Consider the following 23,563-nt stretch of genomic DNA (forward strand, 5'->3'; position numbering starts at 1 on the left):
CGTTTTTTATTTCTTATGGGATTCACCTTCAACTTTAGGTTCTTACAGAATGACACAATCATAAAACAAAACATGGCAACCAAGACTTTTCTTTTTTTTTCTTTTCTTTACTGACCTTTGTTCAAAAGTCTGCATAACCTTAATAGTTCTTAATACTGTGTGTTGTCTCCTTTAGCATCAATGACAATGTGCAGTATTTTGTAATAGTTGTCTAAGAGGTCCCACATTATTGCAGGTGGTATAGCTGCCCATGACCTGAAATGCTTCCAGGTCATACAAAGTCTTTGGTCGTCTTGCATGAACTGCACGTTTGAGATCTCCCAAGAGCGGCTCGATGATACTAAGGTCAGGAGACCGAACAATTCTTCTGGCAGTTTAGACAGAACTCTTTCTTGGTCTACCTTGGCCTGGTATCAAGAGGTTCCCAAATTTCCCACTTCTTAATAAGTGATTGAGTACTGATTGGCATTTGCAAGGCTTTGGATAACTTTTTATATCCTTTTCAATCTTCATAAAGTTCCATTACCTTGTTGCGCAGGTATTTTGACAGTTCTTTTCTGCTCCCCATGGCTCAGTATCTAGCCTGCTCAATGCATCCATGTGAGAGCTAACAAACTCATGAACTATTTATACACAAACACTAATTGCAATTTAAAAAGCCACATGTGTGGGAAATCACCTTTAATTGCTCTTTTCACCTGTCTGTCGCCTTGTATATCTGTAACAAGGCCAAACATTCAATGGTATGTAAACTATTGATCAGGGTCATTTCGGTGATTTCTGTTATTATTACAGAAGCGAGTACACCCCACACATTTGTGCAAATATTTGATTATATCTTTTTCATGTGACAACACTGAGGAAATTACACTTTGCTACTATGTAAAGTAGTGAGTGTACAGCTTGCATAACAGTGTACATTTGCTGTCCCCTCAAAATAACTCAACACACAGCCATTAATGTCTAAACCGCTGGCAACAAAAGTGAGTACACCCCTAGGTGAAAATGTCCAAATTAGGCCCAAAGTGTCAATATTTTGTGTGGCCATCATTATTTACCAGCACTGCCTTAACCCTCTTGGGCATGGAGTTTACCAGAGCTTCACAGGTTGCCACTGGAGTCCTCTTCCACTCCACTGACAACATCACAGAGCTGGTGGATGTTAGAGACATTGCGCTCCTCCACCTTCCGTTTGAGGATGCCCCACAGATGCTCAATAGGGTTTAGATCTGGAGACATGCTTGGCCAGTCACCTTTACCCTCAGCTTCTTTAGCAAGGCAGTGGTCGTCTTGGACCTGGATTTGTAAGGGCGGCCTGAACCGCTATAAATTCAGACTGCAACCTTGACACTGCTAGATCAATAGTCCAAGCAGTAGCATAGATACTATTATCATCTGCTTACAGATCTTAAAATTGGCAAAGCATTGATGACAGTATTCACTACAAATGTGGTTGCTGTAATAGTTCTACGCCCTGGTCTGAACCCAGACTGATATATATTCAAGATACGTTTCGCAGTAAGGTAGCAACGGAGCTGCATATTTACCAACTTCTCCAGAATCTTAGATAAACAGGGAAGACTAGAAATTGGTCTGTAGGTGTCAAGATCACTGTAATTGCCACCCTTGTGTAGAGGCAACACATATGCAGATATCCATACTTTAGAAATTATTACTAAAGCTAATGTCAAATTTAAAATGTTTTATTGCACCTGCTACAGTATGTGGGACACCACACATTTTAACAGACAAGGCTGTAAGGCCTAAACCTATCAATGATTTATATACTAAAAGCACCACTATAAAAACTATTCTGTAACTGACTGGAAGCCAGTGCAATGATAATAACCGCAGTGATGTGCTCTGTTCTCTTGGTCCTGGTTAACATTCAAGCAGCAGCATTCTGAATGAGCAGCAGCTATTTTAATCTTTTTGGGGAGTCCAGATAAGTAGATTGAAGTAGAAAGCAATGTTAGAAACCCTTTCCAAAGGTAAAATGCTAATTCTGGTTTTTCCCATCAAACTCTAACATTGATTCAACCCGCAAAAGGTGTTGAATTTGTTATAGGCTATTCCTATTTGTCTTCTAGTGCCTCGTAATATGAAAGTAGTCTAAAAGTAATTAAAAGTAATCATGTTATGTTACTGAGTTTGAGTAAATTAAAAAGTTATATGGACAGGTAACTTGTAACTGTAATGTATTACATTTAAAAAGTAACCTACCCAAACCTATGTACATACATACTGTACCAGTGAAAGGTTTTTACAGACTTGCCCATTTACTGAAAATTGAATACACTGGGGCTGCACAATTAACAGATTTTTTATCAAAATTGCGTGTGCAATATCCAAATCGCCAACTTACACTATTTTCAGCTCCAACAAAAACGTGAATGAGAAGCACTTCACATGAGGCAACGAACACGCATCATATATTCGTCATATTTTTTCTTGCGGCTGCTGTACATATTTTTCTAGATTACTTTACCTGGACTCATTTTATTCAAATACTTGAAGGTTTTTCCTTTTCAGTTTGAGTTAACACTGCAACTGCTAGCGAAGTCGTCTGCTTCAAGCTAGCAAGTGGCACCAAGATATTGTCCCACATAGCCTACACAACAGCATGATTATTAAAAGTTGGTGCTTACAAACATGCTGAATATAGGTTATAACAATAATTTCTCAAAGAGAAAACATTTTTTTAATTACTATATTTTTTTCTGCAAAGCATGGCACCCCTATGAATATAAAATAAAACCAAGCAATATGGCTGGAAATAAATTCTATACTATTTAGTTGGTCTCAGACACCAGGAACTTTCCTTGGGTATATAAGCATAAGGTCAAACACGTAAAATCCCTTTGTCATCCATCACCATTGGTTTTGTATTCAGGTCTTCTTTAAACCTCTTTAAGACTTTTCTTGTGTATTCATATTTTATCTGGCTGGTGTAACAATAAATAACATTAGTTGAAGTTGGATTTCTATGAATTATGATCAGGCTAGGTTATTTTGAGCTACCTGGTAAGCAGTAATGTTATGACAAGTAAGTGTTGTACATACTGTGTTGTACATACCATCAATATTTAACCATTGTGATTTAAATCTCCTAATTTCTTTAATATCTCTGGTTTCATTAAATGACATGCCATTTATATTGCAAATGAGTTTCATAAATATCAAATTAGGATATTATCTAATGACTAGTTAAAGTGTATTTGTGGACTTGGGTCATCCTTAGAGTGATGGGCGGGGCTACAACTTGGAAAAATGTTGATTGGGCATAATTAAAGGCAAACCTCTTGGATGTGTAAAACCTACTACACATTCCTGATAAAACATAACTTTATAGTTGACCTTTATAATTTCTGCCTGATGAAATGATAGATGTTAAGATCACCTGTTGGTCAAAGGAGAGACAAAGGTTAGTTGTCTTCTTAGCTATCCTAAAGACATGGACTACTGTTACATGTTGGGTGGTTAAGAGTCAGTGTGTGATATTTCAGTTAGAGGACTGGTTTGAGGGACTGACCATGCAGCAGAGATGTATACCAAGCATCAGGGGGCGGAACCTGGGTAGATCCTTGGTCCTCTTGGGGGTCCTGGTTGGTGCTCTGGGGATGGATGGGCCTACAGGGTGAGAGACATTAATGAAGACACACAGACGAGTGGCAGAAGGGTGGCAAGTTGAAATTCAAGGGTGGCATTAGGGTTGTCACAATTATTAAACAATTGCCTGATGTTTATATTTTAGCCAGAACACAATTATTTTTATTACTTTTTGCACAATATTTTGATTCCAAAATCACATGTTTCCAATCTGAATAATGTTAGAAACATCTCAACAAATACCATGTGGAATATGTCCGTTTCCATCAGTTAGGATGTCCAGCGCAGAAGTGCATTTGACAGCTCGGCGCCTGTCAGATCAGTTAATGATCTCAGAGGCGCAGATCATTAACTGAAACATATTTGCTATTTATTTAAACCTAGTTCAGACTAGTTTTTCATCAATGCACCGTTATGTAAATTTTACAACTTCAGTGTTTAATAGATTTGTGGCATCAACTCTGATTGACAAAAGAAAACACCACTGAAGCATGTGAAAAATATTTTTACTAATATTGTAAGTCGACATTTTTGTCTTTTCCATCCATATTTACTAATTAGAAAATGTGCATATATCTGTTGTCCTATTTTATATTAACGTCTGAAAATGCATTTTTAATTGAGCGTTGAAACATGCTTTGTTATGTGAGGAAGGCTATTTCAAATAACTAGGCCATAAAATGTGCAGAAAAGCGAGAGGTGAAATGTCATGATCTGCAGGAAAATGTAATTGCCATTGCTTTGTGTTTTGGGATGAGCAGTCATTAACAACATTGATTTAGGGTTAGTTCGCCAAACTACCACCAAAGCCTTTCACAAGTGTACGGCCTTGGGCGCATTTTGGCTTTAAGCTAAATGAAAGAGGTGAGCCAAATAATTTCAAAGAGGTGATTGCCGGATTTGCACCAGAACTGTGGCGCTCAAAAGCCCAAACACCACAAAGCTGAAGAACCACCTCCGGATCCATCACGTGTAATTCTACAATATTATTTGGCTCACACTATAACAGTGGCATACAGTTTAGGCCTACAATATCAACAATTTATATGAACAACTATATGTATGACATTTAAGCCTCAACTAAAATATCAAAAACGTGACAGCCTTGGGTGGCATATCACTCTTGTTAGTTATGTCCTTTATTTATACAAATCCAGCTACTTAAAATGGACAGTGTAATGTCTTATATATAATCCATTTTAGGGTTTTGGGTGACCAGATTCAACAGAATGAAATACGGGACAGTCAGGGATCCCCCTGCACATACACCCACCACCTACACACAAAATAGGGCCTACTATTTTACTGTACATAAAATTGTATCAAATAAACAAATTAAGTCTACAGTATAGGCTAGTGTTTGTACTGAATTAATTGGATTGAAGTTTACTCAGAACAACACATTATATTGGGAAAGATGAACAGTTTAAAATAAAAGCTATACTATAACAAAATATTGCATATGTGACAAATTAATGAATTGGATTGAAAGAACAAAAAAAGAGCGTTTGCACTCTGGATAACATTAACACATTACATTCTGAATAATGAACACAGTCTACAATTCAGGTATACCCAACAAAAACAACAACAACTATAATAACGTAACAGAATTATGGCTACTCGCTTTTGCCAATTTGATTCAGGGGTGTGGAGTCCGGTGGCCTGCTGTACTTTTCGCATGAGTCCACTTGTCTTATGAGTTTGTCATAGAAAGATGTGCTCTTGCAAAATTGTATGCAAAATGTACTTGCCCAAATAAAATTGCCTTCATGGATGGTTGTTAGGGCAAGGAGGGATTTCGGACGCACAGGTGCTTGAGCTTGGCAGCTTGTGAATATTAAAATGTGATTGGATCATACTCTAAAAAATAAGGAACTTAAAGACTGACCGTGGTGGCAAATAATGACAACCTGTCATTGAAAAAAAGGACCAAGATAAAATACGGTACAAAACGTTATTTTTTTCTAAATTACTCGGGACAACTGAAAACGGATTGAAAAACAGGACGTCTGGATACGTTCTACACTTTTACGAGTTTTTCCAATGTGTAAAATCTGTGTTGGGAGTTCCCTAAGTATTTTTATATGCAACCTAAGCATTCAGGGAAAATATGCAGTGTTTTACTTTGAGACATTGTTAATATTGTTTTGCCAAGTGCAGAAGCATAAATAAATGCATCCTGAAAATGAATGTCTTAAATTTCTTGAAATACACAAACAATGAATATATTGAGGATATAAATAGAGTAGCAATTCAATAAATAAACAACATTTAAATGACAACTGTTTATCACATATGACAACGCATCCCATTTTGTTGATGTTATAGAGAAGTCCAGAGATGTCTAATTTAGAATTACTGTAGATTAATCTTAACTTTCTCAACAGATTGAATTATCCATAGCAAGCTACATCAACATTGTTCAAAGCCCCTTTCCTAGTTAGCTGTCAGGCAATGATGGCTGCTAGCTACAAGCTACTTCATCTGCAAATTTTCTAGCAAGCTAACTTCAAGAATATTGCCTTACATTTGCTAGTATTCAATTTCAGACATATCTTAACTGCTAGGCTAGTCTAGTACAATCCTGGGATGGGGAGCAGCACAGTGACAGCTGCAGGCAGACTCCAGGACCATTTTACAGGTAAGGGGGGAATAAAAGATATTGGAATGGGTTTCCATAGAGATTAACAACTAAAGTAGAAAACAATATAATACCATTCAATACAATTAAATATTAATATATTATAGCAGACACTCCTGACAACTAGGGTGGCGAGTGGGTGGCAAGAAATTGTTTCAGGGAAGCAACTGCCACCCCTTGCCACCACAGTAGTTTTGCCAGTGACTGTATGGATCAACTTAGAGGCAGAGTACTCACCAGAATATTCTGATACAACTGGAACCTGTAAAGATAAATAGACACAATTATTTTTATTTATGTAATTTATGTTTTGAACTGATTTGTCTTATAAACAACCTAAAAAGTTAAGAAATTGTAAAATAATCACCTTCGCTATTTTTATATCGACACAGCAGGACCAGGATGAGGGTCAGTAGAACAGCAGCAAGAACCAGACCCACAACCACTCCTACTAAGTTTGATCTAGGGGATACAGGAACTATGACAGGAGAGAGAATAGAACAATGCCATCAGATGCAGATGTAAATAAAACAAATAAAGTTGTGGACATATTCCGTTATGCTTTGGATACACAATGAGAATTTATGTTTAGACAACCTGAAGGACTGGAAAGTCTATTCTTGTCAACAACCTGACTACCACTCATTTAAACACTCTGTAATCATAATATAATATTATCACTGCATTACAAATCACTGACTACCACTGATTTACAGATACTGCAATAACAATATAAAGTTATCACTGCATTACAAATCACTGACTACAACTGATTTAAAGACACTGAAATCATAATAGAATTTTAACAGTACATTACAAATCAATGACAACCACTGATTTAAAGACACTGTAATCATAATAGAATTTTACAGTACATTACAAATCACTGACTACCACTGAATTTTCTCATATCACGTATACACCCAGTCTTTATGTTCACCACCCATCTATGACACGTGAGAATGACAGACTCTCTTCTGAACAACACAGACAACTAACTCAACTGAACTAACAGATGCATGATTTTGAATACACAAATGTACCAATAGGTCTACACATGGCTATATAGACTACTTTCTGTCTATATGACACAGCAACCAATTACAAATCAACATGCTTGGACTCACCAGTAACCTGTATGTGGACTGGTTCACTGTACTGGGTGTAGTAGACAGGGTCTCCTCTCCCAGCTCTACACCTGTACTGTCCTCCATCAGAGACACTGACCTGGCTGAGTGTGTAGGAGGATGCAGAGGTTGTAGCTACTGGTTTGGAGTCTTGTCTGTGTCTGTACCAGTAAAACCTCCATCCAGAAGACTCTACAGTACAGGTCAGTGTCACACTGTCTCCTGTCAATATGTCCTGTTGGTCAGAACTCAGTGTGGCCTTTGGCTGATAATCTATTGGAATTTAAATGGTTTGAGTTGAAAGATCCTGTGTACTAACACATCTATGACACCAAGCAACCAAAAGCTAGGGCTTTTAATAGTGAACTCACTAGTGACACTGATGTGGACAGGAACACTGCGTTTTGATGACTGGGGACGATCTGTTCTTCTCCCCTGACACTGGTACTGACTCACCTGGTCAGACAGAGTGGTGATGGTTTTAGAAGGTGGACCAGGAGTCTGTAGTCTTTTATTTCGGTACCACCTGTATGTCCAGCCTGTGTAGTCTGATATGTCACACTGCAGAGTAACAGTCTCTCCAGAATATAGGAGACCATGAGGAGAGACTCTCACTGAGGCCAGGGGCAGATCTATAGAAACAAATATAAAATAGGACACACGAGTCAGAAAACAAACATTTACAAAATATAATCATAACTCTGTACAGCACTGTATCAATGATACTGAAAACATAAATACTGCGAAACAAACTGTGTTTACATGATTGTCTCCATATTAATAGTGCTTTGTAAAAAATAAATACGGTTATAGAATTGCTTTTTTAAAAGATAAATTAACTTACTGATGGGGTTCTATTCATGTCTGTAGATTTCCAATAGCTTCAATTATTGTGATACAGAAGCCAATTTATTATATCCTAGATTAAGTTATAACAATTTGAAATGATAATAAAACTACTTTATACTCACCAGTAACCTGTATGTGGACTGGTTCACTGTACTGGGTGTAGTAGACAGGGTCTCCTCTCCCAGCTCTACACCTGTACTGTCCTCCATCAGAGACACTGACCTGGCTGAGTGTGTAGGAGGATCCAGAGGTTGTAGCTACTGGTTCAGAGTCTTGTCTGTGTCTGTACCAGTAAAACCTCCATCCAGAAGACTCTACAGTACAGGTCAGTGTCACACTGTCTCCTGTCAATATGTCCTGTTGGTCTGAACTCAGTGTGGCCTTTGGCTGATAATCTATTGGAATTTAAATGGTTTGAGTTGAAAGATCCTGTGTACTAACACATCTATGACACCAAGCAACCAAAAGCTAGGGCTTTTAATAGTGAACTCACTAGTGACACTGATGTGGACAGGAACACTGCGTTTTGATGACTGGGGACGATCTGTTCTTCTCCCCTGACACTGGTACTGACTCACCTGGTCAGACAGAGTGGTGATGGTTTTAGAAGGTGAACCAGGAGTCTGTAGTCTTTTATTTCGGTACCACCTGTATGTCCAGCCTGTGTAGTCTGATATGTCACACTGCAGAGTAACAGTCTCTCCAGAATATAGGAGACCATGAGGAGAGACTCTCACTGAGGCCAGGGGCAGATCTATAGAAACAAATATAAAATAGGACACACGAGTCAGAAAACAAACATTTACAAAATATAATCATAACTCTGTACAGCACTGTATCAATGATACTGAAAACATAAATACTGCGAAACAAACTGTGTTTACATGATTGTCTCCATATTAATAGTGCTTTGTAAAAAATAAATACGGTTATAGAATTGCTTTTTTAAAAGATAAATTAACTTACTGATGGGGTTCTATTCATGTCTGTAGATTTCCAATAGCTTCAATTATTGTGATACAGAAGCCAATTTATTATATCCTAGATTAAGTTATAACAATTTGAAATGATAATAAAACTACTTTATACTCACCAGTAACCTGTATGTGGACTGGTTCACTGTACTGGGTGTAGTAGACAGGGTCTCCTCTCCCAGCTCTACACCTGTACTGTCCTCCATCAGAGACACTGACCTGGCTGAGTGTGTAGGAGGATCCAGAGGTTGTAGCTACTGGTTCAGAGTCTTGTCTGTGTCTGTACCAGTAAAACCTCCATCCAGAAGACTCTACAGTACAGGTCAGTGTCACACTGTCTCCTGTCAATATGTCCTGTTGGTCTGAACTCAGTGTGGCCTTTGGCTGATAATCTATTGGAATTTAAATGGTTTGAGTTGAAAGATCCTGTGTACTAACACATCTATGACACCAAGCAACCAAAAGCTAGGGCTTTTAATAGTGAACTCACTAGTGACACTGATGTGGACAGGAACACTGCGTTTTGATGACTGGGGACGATCTGTTCTTCTCCCCTGACACTGGTACTGACTCACCTGGTCAGACAGAGTGGTGATGGTTTTAGAAGGTGAACCAGGAGTCTGTAGTCTTTTATTTCGGTACCACCTGTATGTCCAGCCTGTGTAGTCTGATATGTCACACTGCAGAGTAACAGTCTCTCCAGAATATAGGAGACCATGAGGAGAGACTCTCACTGAGGCCAGGGGCAGATCTATAGAAACAAATATAAAATAGGACACACGAGTCAGAAAACAAACATTTACAAAATATAATCATAACTCTGTACAGCACTGTATCAATGATACTGAAAACATAAATACTGCGAAACAATCTGTGTTTACATGATTGTCTCAATATTAATAGTGTTTTGTAAAAAATAAATACGGTTATAGAATTGCTTTTTTAAAAGATAAATTAACTTACTGATGGGGTTCTATTCATGTCTGTAGATTTCCAATAGCTTCAATTATTGTGATACAGAAGCCAATTTATTATATCCTAGATTAAGTTATAATAATTTGAAATGATAATAAAACTACTTTATACTCACCAGTAACCTGTATGTGGACTGGTTCACTGTACTGGGTGTAGTAGACAGGGTCTCCTCTCCCAGCTCTACACCTGTACAGTCCTCCATCAGAGACACTGACCTGGCTGAGTGTGTAGGAGGATCCAGAGGTTGTAGCTACTGGTTCAGAGTCTTGTCTGTGTCTGTACCAGTAAAACCTCCATCCAGAAGACTCTACAGTACAGGTAAGTGTCACACTGTCTCCTGTCAATATGTCCTGTTGGTCTGAACTCAGTGTGGCCTTTGGCTGATTAGCTGTTGGAATTTAAGTGGTTTGAGTTGAAAGTTCCATTATACTAACACACACTACTACTAATACCTCTATGATACCAAGCAAAAACACATTACTGATGGAGTTTTAATAGTGAACTCACCAGTGACAGTGATGTGGGGGGAAACAGTTTTTTGTGACGACTGGGGACGATCTGTTCTTCTCCCCTGACACTGGTACTGACTCACCTGGTCAGACAGAGTGGTGATGGTTTTAGAAGGTGAACCAGGACTCTGTTGTTGATCATTTTTGTACCATTGGTAGGTCCAGTCTGTGTAGTCTGATATGTCACACTGCAGAGTAACAGTCTCTCCAGAGTAGACAGGACCAACAGGAGAAATGTTCACTGTTGCACTGGGCAGATCTATAGAAACACCAATGTAAATGACAAAAAAAGGACAAAGTGTCAAAAATCATTACAATCATACCTATGCATAATACTGTATCAATGACATTGAAAACATAAATACTGGCACACAGACCGTGTTTACAAGATTGTCCTAAAAATGAATTGTTTCACAAGAGTTACAGCGATTGCATTATGTCGTTTCTGAATGATCTTACCAATACCACTGATGGGTAGATATGAGCTGAGATATGACTGAGAGGGCCAACATGTTCTTTTCCCATGACACTGGTACTGACCAGCCTGGTCTGGGAGAGAGATGGTGATGGTTCTACTGGTTTCACTGGGAAGTTGTTGGTTGTCTTTGTACCAGACATAAGTCCAGTCTCTGTATTCTGGTATGTTACACTGTAGAGTGACTCTGTCTCCTGTATACAGTGGCTCCTGGGGAGAGACTTTCTTCATTGAGGCCGAGGGCAGATCTGTGGAAAAAACAATGAATGTCACAACATCAGCTCTTGCACATTTCCTTCTCAACCATTCAGAGTCAAACATCCAGTATAATAGGATAACATACTGTTCTCCAAGTTCACAAATCCGTAAAACATTTACAGATAATTAAGTTTGAATCAGCTGAATTGTATCTTTAAAGTCACGTTTCATGCACTGAAATGTATTTCTCTTCACACTTATCTACACAGTACAGTTACCAGTGCCTGTACTTTTTGAGGAAGCGGAAGAAGGCCTGTCTGTATTCCAAGATCCTTGTGAACTTCTACCACTGCACAATCAAGATTAATCTGACCAACAGTGTTTTGGCGGATGTTCTGAGGCCGACCAGAAGTAGCACCTTACAAAATGTTGTAATATCTTGTAATACAACCCCAATAATATTTGTAAAAATGTTGGAGACTTTCTGACCCCATAATCGTATTCTTGGGTAATTTGGGCTGTGTCACCTGATATTTTTCCCCCCTGTGAAGTGTTCCTATTTAGCTGAACTTTTCATCATAAAATATGAATGAGAATGTACTTAGATGTAATTACATTTTAATCTTAACACATTCTAGAGATATCAATAATAGTAGTACATGTTTTGGTGAAAAATATTTAGTTCTTATTTTTTTATATAATTTGTTTGATTTTTGTTAATATTTTGACTGAAAGACCAAGAGAATGAACAGCAAAGACATTTGTTCCACAGCCAGTTTTGCTCATATTTGGCCAGCATATAAGGGTACCGTAATGATTTACTCCACAAAAATGTTAGGTCCCAGTCATAGAGTGAATGGGGATTTATTTGGAAACCAAAACAGGGAAAAAAAGGAAAAAATAAAAATAAAAAATTCACAGTGAATAGGCTAGGAAAAGGCATTAATTCAAATTCAAGTTTATAGGTCCAGACTCGTAGTTCATTCACATGCATCGTTTTTCCATTAATAATCTATGGAAATACAGAGGGGAGTTTTAGTGGGGTTAATGAGTTGATTACAATGCCATTGCATAAGTCCAGTCTCTTTGTTTAAGCACATGCATTGTTTTTCTATAAGTGACATGAATAAGGTATTGAAAAACCGAGAGTGGTCTTTGGAAAAATACAACTTTAGTTTCGCCTAGTGAATAAGATATTATCAAATGTGTATTATAAACCTGATAACAATAGTTATTTTTTTTTATATATATCACAGTCATCGTCAATACTATATCGCGACACCCCTAAGTGGTGCGTATACGCAGGTATACCGTGTATACCCACCTCTGAGGGGAGGGATTTACCGCATTCCCATCTCAGAGGAGGCGACTGACATTATACCCACCTCTGAGGGGAGGGATTTACCGCATTTCCATCTCAGAGGAGGCGACTGACATTATACCCACCTCTGAGGGGAGGGATTTACCGCATTTCCATCTCAGAGGAGGCGACTGACATTATACCCACCTCTGAGGGGAGGGATTTACCGCATTTCCATCTCAGAGGAGGCGACTGACATTATACCCACCTCTGAGGGGAGGGATTTACCACATTCCCATCTCAGAGGAGGCGACTGACATTATACCCACCTCTGAGGGGAGGGATTTACCACATTTCTATCTCTGAGGAGGCGACTGGCATTATACCCATCTACAAATAATGAAAGATACGTCTCAGTGTCCATTAATCTAATGAGAGCTAGGCCACAGACCATTCAATCTGTGTACTTGACCTTGATTTGGCAATGAGAGCAAAGACATTAGTCCAATCACTAGCTCCCAGATGTCTTTCATACAGGTAACAAGCTGAGATTAGGAGCACACTCTTAAAGGGAGTGCTCCTAATCTCAGCGTGTTACCTGTATAAAAGAAGCCATCATGGGAACAGGACAACTTCACCGCATCAAAGGGATGATGGACGGGGCACCGTCAAATCTTGAGTGAGAACCTCCTTCCCTCAGTCATGTCATTGAATATGGGTTGTGGATGGGTATTCCAGCATGACAATGACCCAAAACACACAGCCAAGGCAATAAAGGAGTGGCTCAAGAAGCACATTAAGGTCCTGGAGTGGCCTAGCCAGTCTCCAGGCCTTAATCTGTGGAGTGATCTGAAGTTTCGAGTTGCCAGACGTCAGCCCCAAACCTTAATGACTTGGAGAAGATCTGCAAAGAGGAGTGGGACAAAATCCCTCCTGAGATGTGTCCAAACCTGGTGGCCAACTACAAGAAACGTCTGACCTCCGTGATTGCCAACACGGGTTTGCTACCAATAACAAATTAATGTTGAATACTTATTTCACTCAATAAAATGCAAACCAATTAATAACATTTTTGACATGCATTTTTTGTTGTCTCTTAATGTTCAAATAAAAATACCATTAAAATTATAGTCTCATCATTTCTTTGTCAGTGGGCAAAAATTTTTTCCCTCACAGTAGCTAGCTAGTTCGATTTTTCTTTGTATCCCGAACAATTATTCTGGCAGTTTTGGCTGAAATCTTTCTTGGTCTACCTGACCTTGGCTTGATATCAGGAGATCCTCAAATTTTCCACTTCTTAAGTGATTGAACAGAACTGATTGGTATTTGCAAGGCTTTGGATATCTTTTTATATCCTTTTCCATCTTTATACAGTCCCCTTACCTTGTTATGCAGGTCTTTTGACAGTTATTTTCTGCTCCCCGTGGCTCAGTATCTAGCCTGTTCAGTGCATCCACATGTGAGCAAACAAACTCATTGACTTTATACACAGACACTAATTGCAATTTAAAAAGCTGCACGAGAAGGAACTTTTAATTGCCATATTCACCATTGTTTGTCACAATGTGTGTGACACAGGGTATTTAAACTTATGAGCACAACTGTACCAAACACTAGTGATGGCCATTCGAGGCTTCATTACCATTCTTCTAGCAGCAGTATATTATGCCAGCAGTGCTAACTCAGATTTTCTTTTTCAAAATAAAAGCCATCATTGAAATATATAAGATAATATACAGTGGGGAGAACAAGTATTTGATACACTGCTGATTTTGCAGGTTTTCCCTCTTACAAAGCATGTAGAAGTCATTTTTATCAAAGGTACTCTTCAACAGTGAGTGACGAAGTCTAAAACAAAAATCCAGAAAAACATTGTATGATTTTTAAGTAATTCATTTTCATTTTATTGTATGACATAAGTATTTGATACATCAGAAAAGCAGAACTTAATATTTGGTACAGAAACCTTTCTTTGCAATTACAGAGATCATACATTTTCTGTAGTTCTTGACCACACTGCAGCAGGGATTTTGGCCCACTCCTCCATACAGACCCTCTCCAGATCCTTCAGGTTTCAGGGCTGTCCCTGGGCAATATGGACTTTCAGCTCCAAAGATTTTCTATTGGGTTCAGGTCTGGAGACTGGCTAGGCTACTCCAGGACCTTGAGGTGCTTCTTACAGAGCCACTCCTTAGTTGCCCTGGTGTTTCGGGTTGTGGTCATGCTGGAAGACCCAGCCATGACCCATCTGCAATGCTCTTACTGATGGAAGGAGGTTGTTGGCCAAGATCTTGCAATACATGGCCCCATCCATCCTCCCCTCAATACGGTGCAGTTGTCCTGTCCCGTTTGCAGAAAAGCATCCCAAAAGAATGATGTTTCCACTTCCATGCTTCATGGTTGGGATGGTGTTCTTGGGGTTGTACTCATCCTTCTTTTTCCTCCAAACACAGCGAGTGGAGTTTAGACCAAAAAGATCTATTTTCAGACCACATGACTTTCTCCCATTCCTCCTCTGGATCATCCAGATGGTCATTGGCAAACTTCAGACGGGCCTGGACATGCGCTGGCTTGAGCAGGGGGACCTTGTGTGCGCTGTAGGATTTTAATCCATGACTGCGTAGTGTGTTACTAATGGTTTTCTTTGAGACTGTGGTCCCAGCTCTCTTCAGGTCATTGACCAGGTCCTGCCGTGTAGTTCTGGGCTGATCCCTCACCTTCCTCATGATCAATGATGCCCCACGAGGTGAGATCTTGCATGGAGCCCCAGAACGAGGGAGATTGACCGTCATCTTGAACTTCTTTCATTTTCTAATAATTGCGCCAACAGCTGTTGCCTCCTCACCAAGCTGCTTGCATATTGTCCTGTAGCACATCCCAGTCTTGTGCAGGTCTACAATTGTATCCCTGATGTCCTTACACAGCTCTCTGGTCTTGGCCATTGTGGAGAGGTTGGAGTCTGTTTGATTGTGTGGACAGGTGTCTTTTATACAGGTAACGAGTTCAAACAGGTGCAGTTAATACAGGTAATGAGTGTAGAACAGGAGGGCTTCTTAAAGAAAAACTAACAGGTCTGTGAGAGCTGGAATTCTTAATAGTTGGTAGGTGATCAAATACTTATGTCATGCAATAAATTGCAAATTAATTATTTAAAAATCGTACAATGTGATTTTCTGGATTTTTGTTTTAGAATCTGTCTCTCACAGTTAAAGTGTACCTATGATAAAAATACAGACCTCTACATGCTTTGTAAGTAGGAAATCCGGCAAAATTGTTCTCCCCACTGTAGTTAAAAATCTAGTCTGTAAAATTTTTATTTAATGTCCGTTCCAATTTTATTCTTGTCTGTTTTTTCACCTACTAGATTGTTAACTATTTTGCTCACACAAAGACCATGTCTACAAGAATGTGTCAATAATAAAAGTTTCACAAAAAAGAGAGTGATATTGATCGCATTACGTGATTATCGAAGATGAATGATCTTACCAATTTTCCTGATTGGGCTGCAAAACGATGAATAATAATAATAATTTTGACGAGTTGAAAAGGAACACTGGTAATGACCAGTCTGTTCTGGGAGAGAGATGATGATGGTTTCTCTGGTCTGACCATAAAGCTCTATGTTGTCTCTGTACCAACGGTACATACAGTGTTGGTAGTATGATTTACAATGCAGAGTGAGTTTATCTGTGTACTGTGGCTGGCAGGGAGAGATTATTTCCACTGAGGCACCAGTGGAGACAAGAAACATGAATGTAACTATAAGAGGCAAACATCCAGTATAATAAGACAACACTGTGTTCTCTGAAGGGCTTCACAAACTTATAGCAATGTTATGGTAAATTAGGTTTCAAACATCTGAACAGTATCTTAAAAGGCACATTTTGTCATGTCAACTGCTTTGTTTCATCCATTTGAAGTATTTTTCTACACACCATCCTTAGTTGCGAATGGGCAAAAGGCATTGAGAATTGAGAACAGTTGTATTTTTAGTTCTTCAGTGCACTGCCTTTTGCTACTGAAAGTCAGGTAAGACTACTTGCATTTTACAGGGAGATCAGGACGCATTGTTTTCCTTCAGACTAAATCCCTCTTGTTCAACTTTGGACCTTTTTTTCTTGACGAGCATCTACTTTGTGCATGACACAATTACAATTAATTCTTCAGCAGTTCACTGTTACTTTTTTATATGAAACAGGGACCATGGCCTTTTTGGTAGGGAAAACTGGGTGATTCAAAACATTTCAGTGGCAAAAAAAGGTACAGCGCAATGACCATGCTTTTGATTTAAAATAAGTTAATGCAGTTTGATACACCTTTAGATTATTAAATGGTTCAAGGTAGAACCCTTCATATAGTGTTCTAGTTAGAACAATATATAGGGATTTCTTTGAAGAACCCTATATTGAACCATCTGCAAAGAGTTCTTTAAACAAAGGTTCAACTTAGGAGAGAAATCGAAGTACCCTACATGGTTTTACTAAACTTTTTATTGAGAATGCACTATTTATATAGCACAATTCATACATAGAAGCAATTCAATGTGCTTTACAAAGAAACAGAAAAAATATAAAAATAGAATAAAAACAAATAGTCAAATGAAAACATCAAAACAACATCATAATAGTAAAACAGAGAATAATAAAATAGAAATAGAATGGGATAAAAACACAGGAAGCTATAAAAGCTGTAAGACTGAACTATGTGATTAAGTGTAAGTGCTCAGTCATAGGCGCATTAAAAGAGAAGTGTTTTTAACCTGGATTAAAAAATGGATACATTTAGGGCATGTCTAAGATCTTCTGGTAGTGTATTCTAGTTGTGTGCAGCATAACTGCTAAACACAGCTTCGCCATGTTTAGTTTGGACTCTGGGCTTTACTAGCCTACCTGTGATCATGGATCTTTTTATGGACATTCTTGTATTAATGTACATTTGAGATATTTCTGCTTTTCTATTACCTGGTATGTAACTCTGGTCTATGTTTGTGACACACGTCTGCATAATATAAGAGGATCATTAGGTACTCTGACCCTCTTTTTATCTGCCTAAAACAATAAGGGTATCTGTCCTTTGTTCCTTAGGAATGTGGTCCTTGGGGGAATTAGGGGCAATTGGCTCATTTGGATAAACATTATGGCAGGAAGGATAAGGTGGGGGGACAGCCCACCCTTTGGGTATGGGACATAAGACAACAGGGCAGTAACTTACCACAGCCCTTTTAACTTTAAAAAATACTGACTGTTCATGTATTTACCGCTGCTCAGAGGGTTAGTTTGTAAGCTTTTGACGCTTCTCTCAATTTGCAAATAAACTGCCAATTATGCTAATTACAGAAGGCACCACTTTAATATCTATTCTATTACTGACTGGAAGCCAGTGCAAAGATTTAAGAACCAGAGTGATGGGCTCTGTTCTCTTGGTCCTGGTTAACCTTCTAGCAGCAGCATTCTGAATGAGCTGCAGTTGTTTTACAGTTTTTTGGGGGAGTCCAGTTAAGGGGCCATTACAGTAGTCAACCCTATTAAAGATGGGCCATGTTATGGACATTTTGAATTAAGGTACATTTGAGAAATGTCGGTCTTTCCATTGGCTGGTATGTAAATCTTTACTTTGATTGTGACACACATCTGCATACTATCAGAGGATTATTAGGTACTTTGACCATGTTTTCCTGCCAAGACAAAGAAGGGTGTCAGTCCTTTTGTTCCTCAGGAATGTGGTCCTTGGGGGGAAATAAGGTCAGGTGGCCCCTTTTAGGTAAACACAACAGTAAACATTATGGCAGGTAAGGTGGGGGGACAGCCCGCCCTTTGGGTAAAACCTATGTGACACAAGACAGATGGCTAGCAACTTACCACACCACTTTTTAGTCTATAAATACGAACTGTTCTTGTATTAAGTTAGAGACTCCTTGGATTAATATGTATGTAAGCATTTGACGCGCCAGCCGGGCTGATGGACGAGGTGTCGTATGGAAGTTGCAGAAGTTATAATATGAGGTTGTTTGGAAGGCGTAGGCTACGGTATGTAGAAAGTGACTGATGGAAGCTTTGGGAAAGTTTGTGTGGGGTTGTGATCTCTGTGTTGTAGTTATTTTTGCTCAGGTTGGATGGATCGTCCCTCTGACCGCCCCCACCCTCCCGCGGTGTTCCGTCAGGCCGATCACTGGGACTCCTTGGAGGTTTGCGTGGTCCCATCCTGCCCGACGACACTGCATCGTTGAAGAACATTTCCCCACAATCAACGTAGCCAACCCAGCTGGTGGCTGAGATAGCCCCCATGCAGTTAGCCTATTGTGGGGCGTTTCGTGCTGGACTTTAAAACTCATTCTACTGGGAATAATGTCGGGTGCTGGTTTAGCTCAGTGGGTTACTCCCTCATAAATGTTATTTCCTGGTCTGCAGGCCGGAGGTACGACCCCGGGCGCTGTCCAGTGCTTTTTTTTTATGGAAGCTTTGCAAACGCAAAATGTTTCCAAACAAATCCCCACACTTGCAAAAATGCTTGTTGTGTAGCCTACACCTTTATAGTTAAAACTAATTCTGCTGGAGGTGACAAGAGGCGCTGGTTTCGCTCAGTGCGTTACTTCCTCATAAATGTTATTTCATGGTCTGCAGGCCAGAGGTACAATCCCGGGCGCTGTCCTGTGTTTTTTTTTTTATGGAAGCTTTGCAAACGCGAAATGTTTCCAAACAAATCCCCCCACTTGCAAAAATGCCTGTCGTGTAGCCTACACCTTTATAGTTACAACTCATTCTGCTGGGAATAACGTCGGGTGCTGGTTTTGCTCAGTGGGTTTGTCATGTCATCTTCTTCCGCTTATCCGGGGCCGGGTCGCGGGGGCAGCAGTCTAAGCAGGGATGCCCAGACTTCCCTCTCCCCAGACACTTCCTCTAGCTCTTCCGGGGGGACACCGAGGCGTTCCCAGGCCAGCCGGGAGACATAGTCCCTCCAGCGAGTCCTAGGTCTTCCCCGGGGTCTCCTCCCGGTGGGACGGGACCGGAACACCTTCCCAGGAAGGCGTTCCGGAGGCATCCGAAAAAGATGCCCAAGCCACCTCAGCTGACCCCTCTCGATGTGGAGGAGCAGCGGCTCTACTCTGAGCTCCTCCCGGGTGACCGAGCTTCTCACCCTATCTCTAAGGGATCGCCCGGCCACCCTGCGGAGAAAGCTCATTTCGGCCGCCTGTATCCGGGATCTTGTCCTTTCGGTAATGACCCAAAGCTCATGACCATAGGTGAGAGTAGGAACGTAGATTGACTGGTAAATCGAGAGCTTCGCCTTGCGGCTCAGCTCTTTCTTCACCACGACAGACCGATACATCGACTGCATTACTGCAGAAGCTGCACCGATCCGTCTGTCAATCTCCCGTTCCATCCTTCCCTCACTCGTGAACAAGACCCCTAGATACTTAAACTCCTCCACTTGAGGCAGGCACTCTCCACCAACCTGAAGCGGGCAAGCCACCCTTTTCCGACTGAGGACCATGGCCTCTGATTTGGAGGTACTGATTTTCATCCCCACCGCTTCACACTCGGCTGCAAACCGTCCCAGCGCATGCTGAAGGTCCTGGTTAGAAGGGGCCAACACGACAACATCATCTGCAAAAAGCAGAGACGAAATTGTGTGGTCCCCAAACCTGACACCCTCCGGCCCCTGGCTGCGCCTAGAAATTCTGTCCATAAAAATTACGAACAGAACCGGTGACAAAGGGCAGCCCTGCCGGAGTCCAACATGCGCTGGGAACAAGTCTGACTTACTGCCGGCAATGCGGACCAAGCTCCTGCTTCGGTTGTACAGGGACCTGACAGCCCTTAGCAAAGGACCCAGGACCCCATATTCCCCAAGCACCCTCCACAAGATGCCGCGAGGGACACAGTCGAATGCCTTTTCCAAATCCACAAAACACATGTGGATTGGTTGGGCAAACTCCCATGAACCCTCCAACACCCCGTAGAGGGTATAGAGCTGGTCCAGTGTTCCACGGCCCGGACGAAAACCACACTGTTCCTCCTGAATCCGAGGTTCTACTATCGGCCGTATTCTCCTCTCCAGTACCCTGGCATAGACTTTCCCGGGGAGGCTGAGAAGTGTGATCCCCCTATAGTTGGAACACACCCTCCGGTCCCCCTTCTTAAAAAGAGGGACCACCACACCGGTCTGCCATCCCAGAGGCACTGTCCCCGACCGCCACGCGATGTTGCACAGGCGTGTCAACCAAGACAGCCCCACAACATCCAGAGACTTGAGGTACTCAGGGCGGATCTCATCCACCCCCGGTGCCTTGCCACCGAGGAGTTTCTTGACCACCTCAGTGACTTCAGCCCGGGTGATGGACGAGTCCACCTCTGAGCCCTCATCCTCTGCTTCCTCAATGGAAGAAGTGACAGCGGGATTGAGGAGATCCTCGAAGTATTCCTTCCACCGCCCGACGACATCCTCAGTTGAGGTCAACAGCTGCCCACCTCTACTGTAAACAGCGTTGGTAGGGCACTGTTTCCCTCTCCTGAGGCGCCGGATGGTTTGCCAGAATCTCTTCGAGGCCAGCCGATAGTCCTTCTCCATGGCCTCACCGAACTCCTCCCAGGCCCGAGTTTTTGCCTCCACAACCACCCGGGCTGCAGCCCGCTTGGCCTGTCGGTACCCGTCAGCTGCCTCAGGAGTCCCACAAGCCAACCAGGCCTGATAGGACTCCTTCTTCAGCTTGACGGTATCCCTTACTTCCGGTGTCCACCACCGGGTTCGGGGATTGCCGCCTCGACAGGCACCGGAGACCTTACGGCCACAGCTCCGAGCGGCCGCTTCGACAATGGCGGTGGAGAACATGGTCCACTCGGACTCAATATCTCCAACCTCCCTCGGGATCCAGTCGAAGCTCTGCCGGAGGTGGGAGTTAAAGATCTCTCTGACAGGAGACTCGGCCAGACGTTCCCAGCCCATGGAGAAGGACTATCGGCTGGCCTCGAAGAGATTCTGGCAAACCATCCGGCGCCTCAGGAGAGGGAAACAGTGCCCTACCAACGTGTCACTGTCGTTGCCCACGTGGGCGTTGAAGTCCCCCAGTAGAACAATAGAGTCCCCAGTCGGAGCACTTTCCAGCACCCCTCCCAGAGACTCCAAGAAGGTCGGGTACTCTGCACTGCCGTTCGGCCCGTAGGCACAAACAACAGTGAGAGACCTATCCCCGACCCGTAGGCGCAGGGAAACGACCCTCTCGTTCACCGGGGTAAACTCCAACACATGGCGGCAGAGCTGGGGAGCTATAAGCAAACCCACACCAGCCCGCCGCCTCTCACCATGGGCAACTCCAGAGTGGTGAAGAGTCCATCCTCTCTCAAGGAGTGTGGTTCCAGAGCCCAAGCCGTGCGTAGAGGTGATCCCGACTACCTCTAATCGGAACCTCTCAACCTCACGCACTAGCTCAGGCTCCTTCCCCGCCAGCGAGGTGACATTCCACGTCCCTAGAGCTAGTTTCTGTGTCCAGAGATCGGGTTGTCTAGGCCCCTGCCTTCGACTGCCGCCCGATCCTCTTCGCACCGGCCCCACGTCACCCGTTCGGGCTGAGCCCGGCCGGGCCCCATGGGGGAAGGCCCGGCCACCAGGCGCTCGCATACGAGCCCCAACCCCGGGCCTGGCTCCAGGGTGGGGCCCCGGCTGCGCCATACCGGGCGACGTCACGGTACTCATTATGTTGTTCTTCATTAAGGGGGGTTTGAACCGCTCTTAGTCTGACCCGTCGCCTAAGACCTGTTTGCCTTGGGAGACCCTACCAGGGGCATATAGCCCCAGACAACATAGCTCCTAGGGTCACTCGGGTACTCAAACCCCTCCACCACGTTAAGGTGGCATTTCTTGGAGGGGCTCAGTGGGTTTCTTCCTCATAAATGTTATTTCCTGGTCTGCAGGCCGGAGGTACAACCCCGGGCACTGTCCAGTGCTTTTTTTTTATGGAAGCTTTGCAAACGCGAAATGTTTCCAAACAAATCCCCACACTTGCAAAAATGCTTGTCGTGTAGACTACACCTTTATAGTTAAAACTCATTCTGCTGGGAATAACATCAGGTGCTGGTTTAGCTCAGTGGGTTACTTCTTGTGTAAAAACTATTTCATGGTCTGCAGGCCGGAGGTACGACCCCGGGCGCAGTCCAGTGCTTTTTTTTTTATGGAAGCTTTGCAAACGCGAAATGTTTCCAAACAAATCCCCACACTTGCAAAAATGCTTGTCGTGTGGCCTACACCTTTATAGTTAAGCAGTTGGACTGCTGGAAAATCTCCAATTTAGGTTTCACCTTTATATATGCAGTTAAGGTTGGACCTTATAGCCAAAATCTGCAGTTGAGCGGTGAGCAGGCCTCGGGTTGATTTCCAACCACGTAGGAAGGGCACTGATGGCTTAGGGGCTATATCTGCATCTATGTGGTGGGATATAACCAAATGCTGTGCTCGCAGGACCTCACAGATTTTGTCAAGCTCTATGTCTACCAATTTACGAGACTGTAGGATGGAGTAGGGATTGCTCCTGTCAAATGCCAAAGTTGTTGGTCAGTTTGTTGTTTGAATTAGTAGTTGGACTACTGAAGTTGTATATACGCGCGGGCCGATTGTGTTTGTTCTGTATGAGATTGTGGCCCGAGTCCCAGGCATTTGTCAATATCGAGTTATGGTCGACCTAGTAAATACATTTGTCCCTTTTGGTATTCCCTGTGCACGATGGTTCAGATTGGCTGCATTGTGTATTCGTTGGTGGAATATTTGATCTTGTTTACCGAGGTGGTTGTTAAGTTGGAGGTTTAAATTCGCAAGGTTTTGCTTTGTTTGGTGTACACTTGAGTGAACGCATTCATTGCATTGTTAATGTGATTCTTTGGCGAGGCCCACTCTTTTGCCTTTTGCCTTTTGC

General features: G+C 42.0%; 1 protein-coding gene across 1 annotated transcript; it reads right to left on the reverse strand.

Moving 5' to 3' along the window:
- Positions 1–3,324: 3,324 nt before the first annotated feature.
- LOC117593992 (basement membrane-specific heparan sulfate proteoglycan core protein-like) lies at positions 3,325–18,944 on the reverse strand. The gene is made up of 14 exons (XM_034290823.1): positions 18,800–18,944; positions 11,147–11,410; positions 10,686–10,946; positions 10,391–10,566; positions 10,294–10,300; positions 9,694–9,954; positions 9,323–9,595; positions 8,808–8,983; positions 7,837–7,941; positions 7,381–7,615; positions 6,621–6,731; positions 6,491–6,515; positions 3,533–3,630; positions 3,325–3,400 (listed from the first exon to the last, which is right to left on the reverse strand). The coding sequence occupies exons 1-14, from the start codon at positions 18,942–18,944 to the stop codon at positions 3,360–3,362; spliced, it is 2,178 nt and encodes a 725-aa protein (XP_034146714.1). The 3' UTR covers positions 3,325–3,359.
- Positions 18,945–23,563: the final 4,619 nt, after the last annotated feature.

The sequence above is a fragment of the Esox lucius genome, chromosome 24 (assembly GCF_011004845.1).
Source record: "Esox lucius isolate fEsoLuc1 chromosome 24, fEsoLuc1.pri, whole genome shotgun sequence".
Lineage (NCBI taxonomy): Eukaryota > Metazoa > Chordata > Actinopteri > Esociformes > Esocidae > Esox > Esox lucius.

Coding starts and splice junctions, on each gene's coding strand:
- LOC117593992 (XM_034290823.1), bottom strand. CDS start 18,944: ATGGGGGCTATCTCAGCCACCAGCTGGGTTGGCTACGTTGATTGTGGG. Junction 11,411..18,799: donor TGACGGAACACCGCGGGAGG/GTGGGGGCGGTC, acceptor TTTTTTCCACAG/ATCTGCCCTCGGCCTCAATG. Junction 7,942..8,807: donor TCACCACTCTGTCTGACCAG/GTGAGTCAGTAC, acceptor GTTACTCTGCAG/TGTGACATATCAGACTACAC.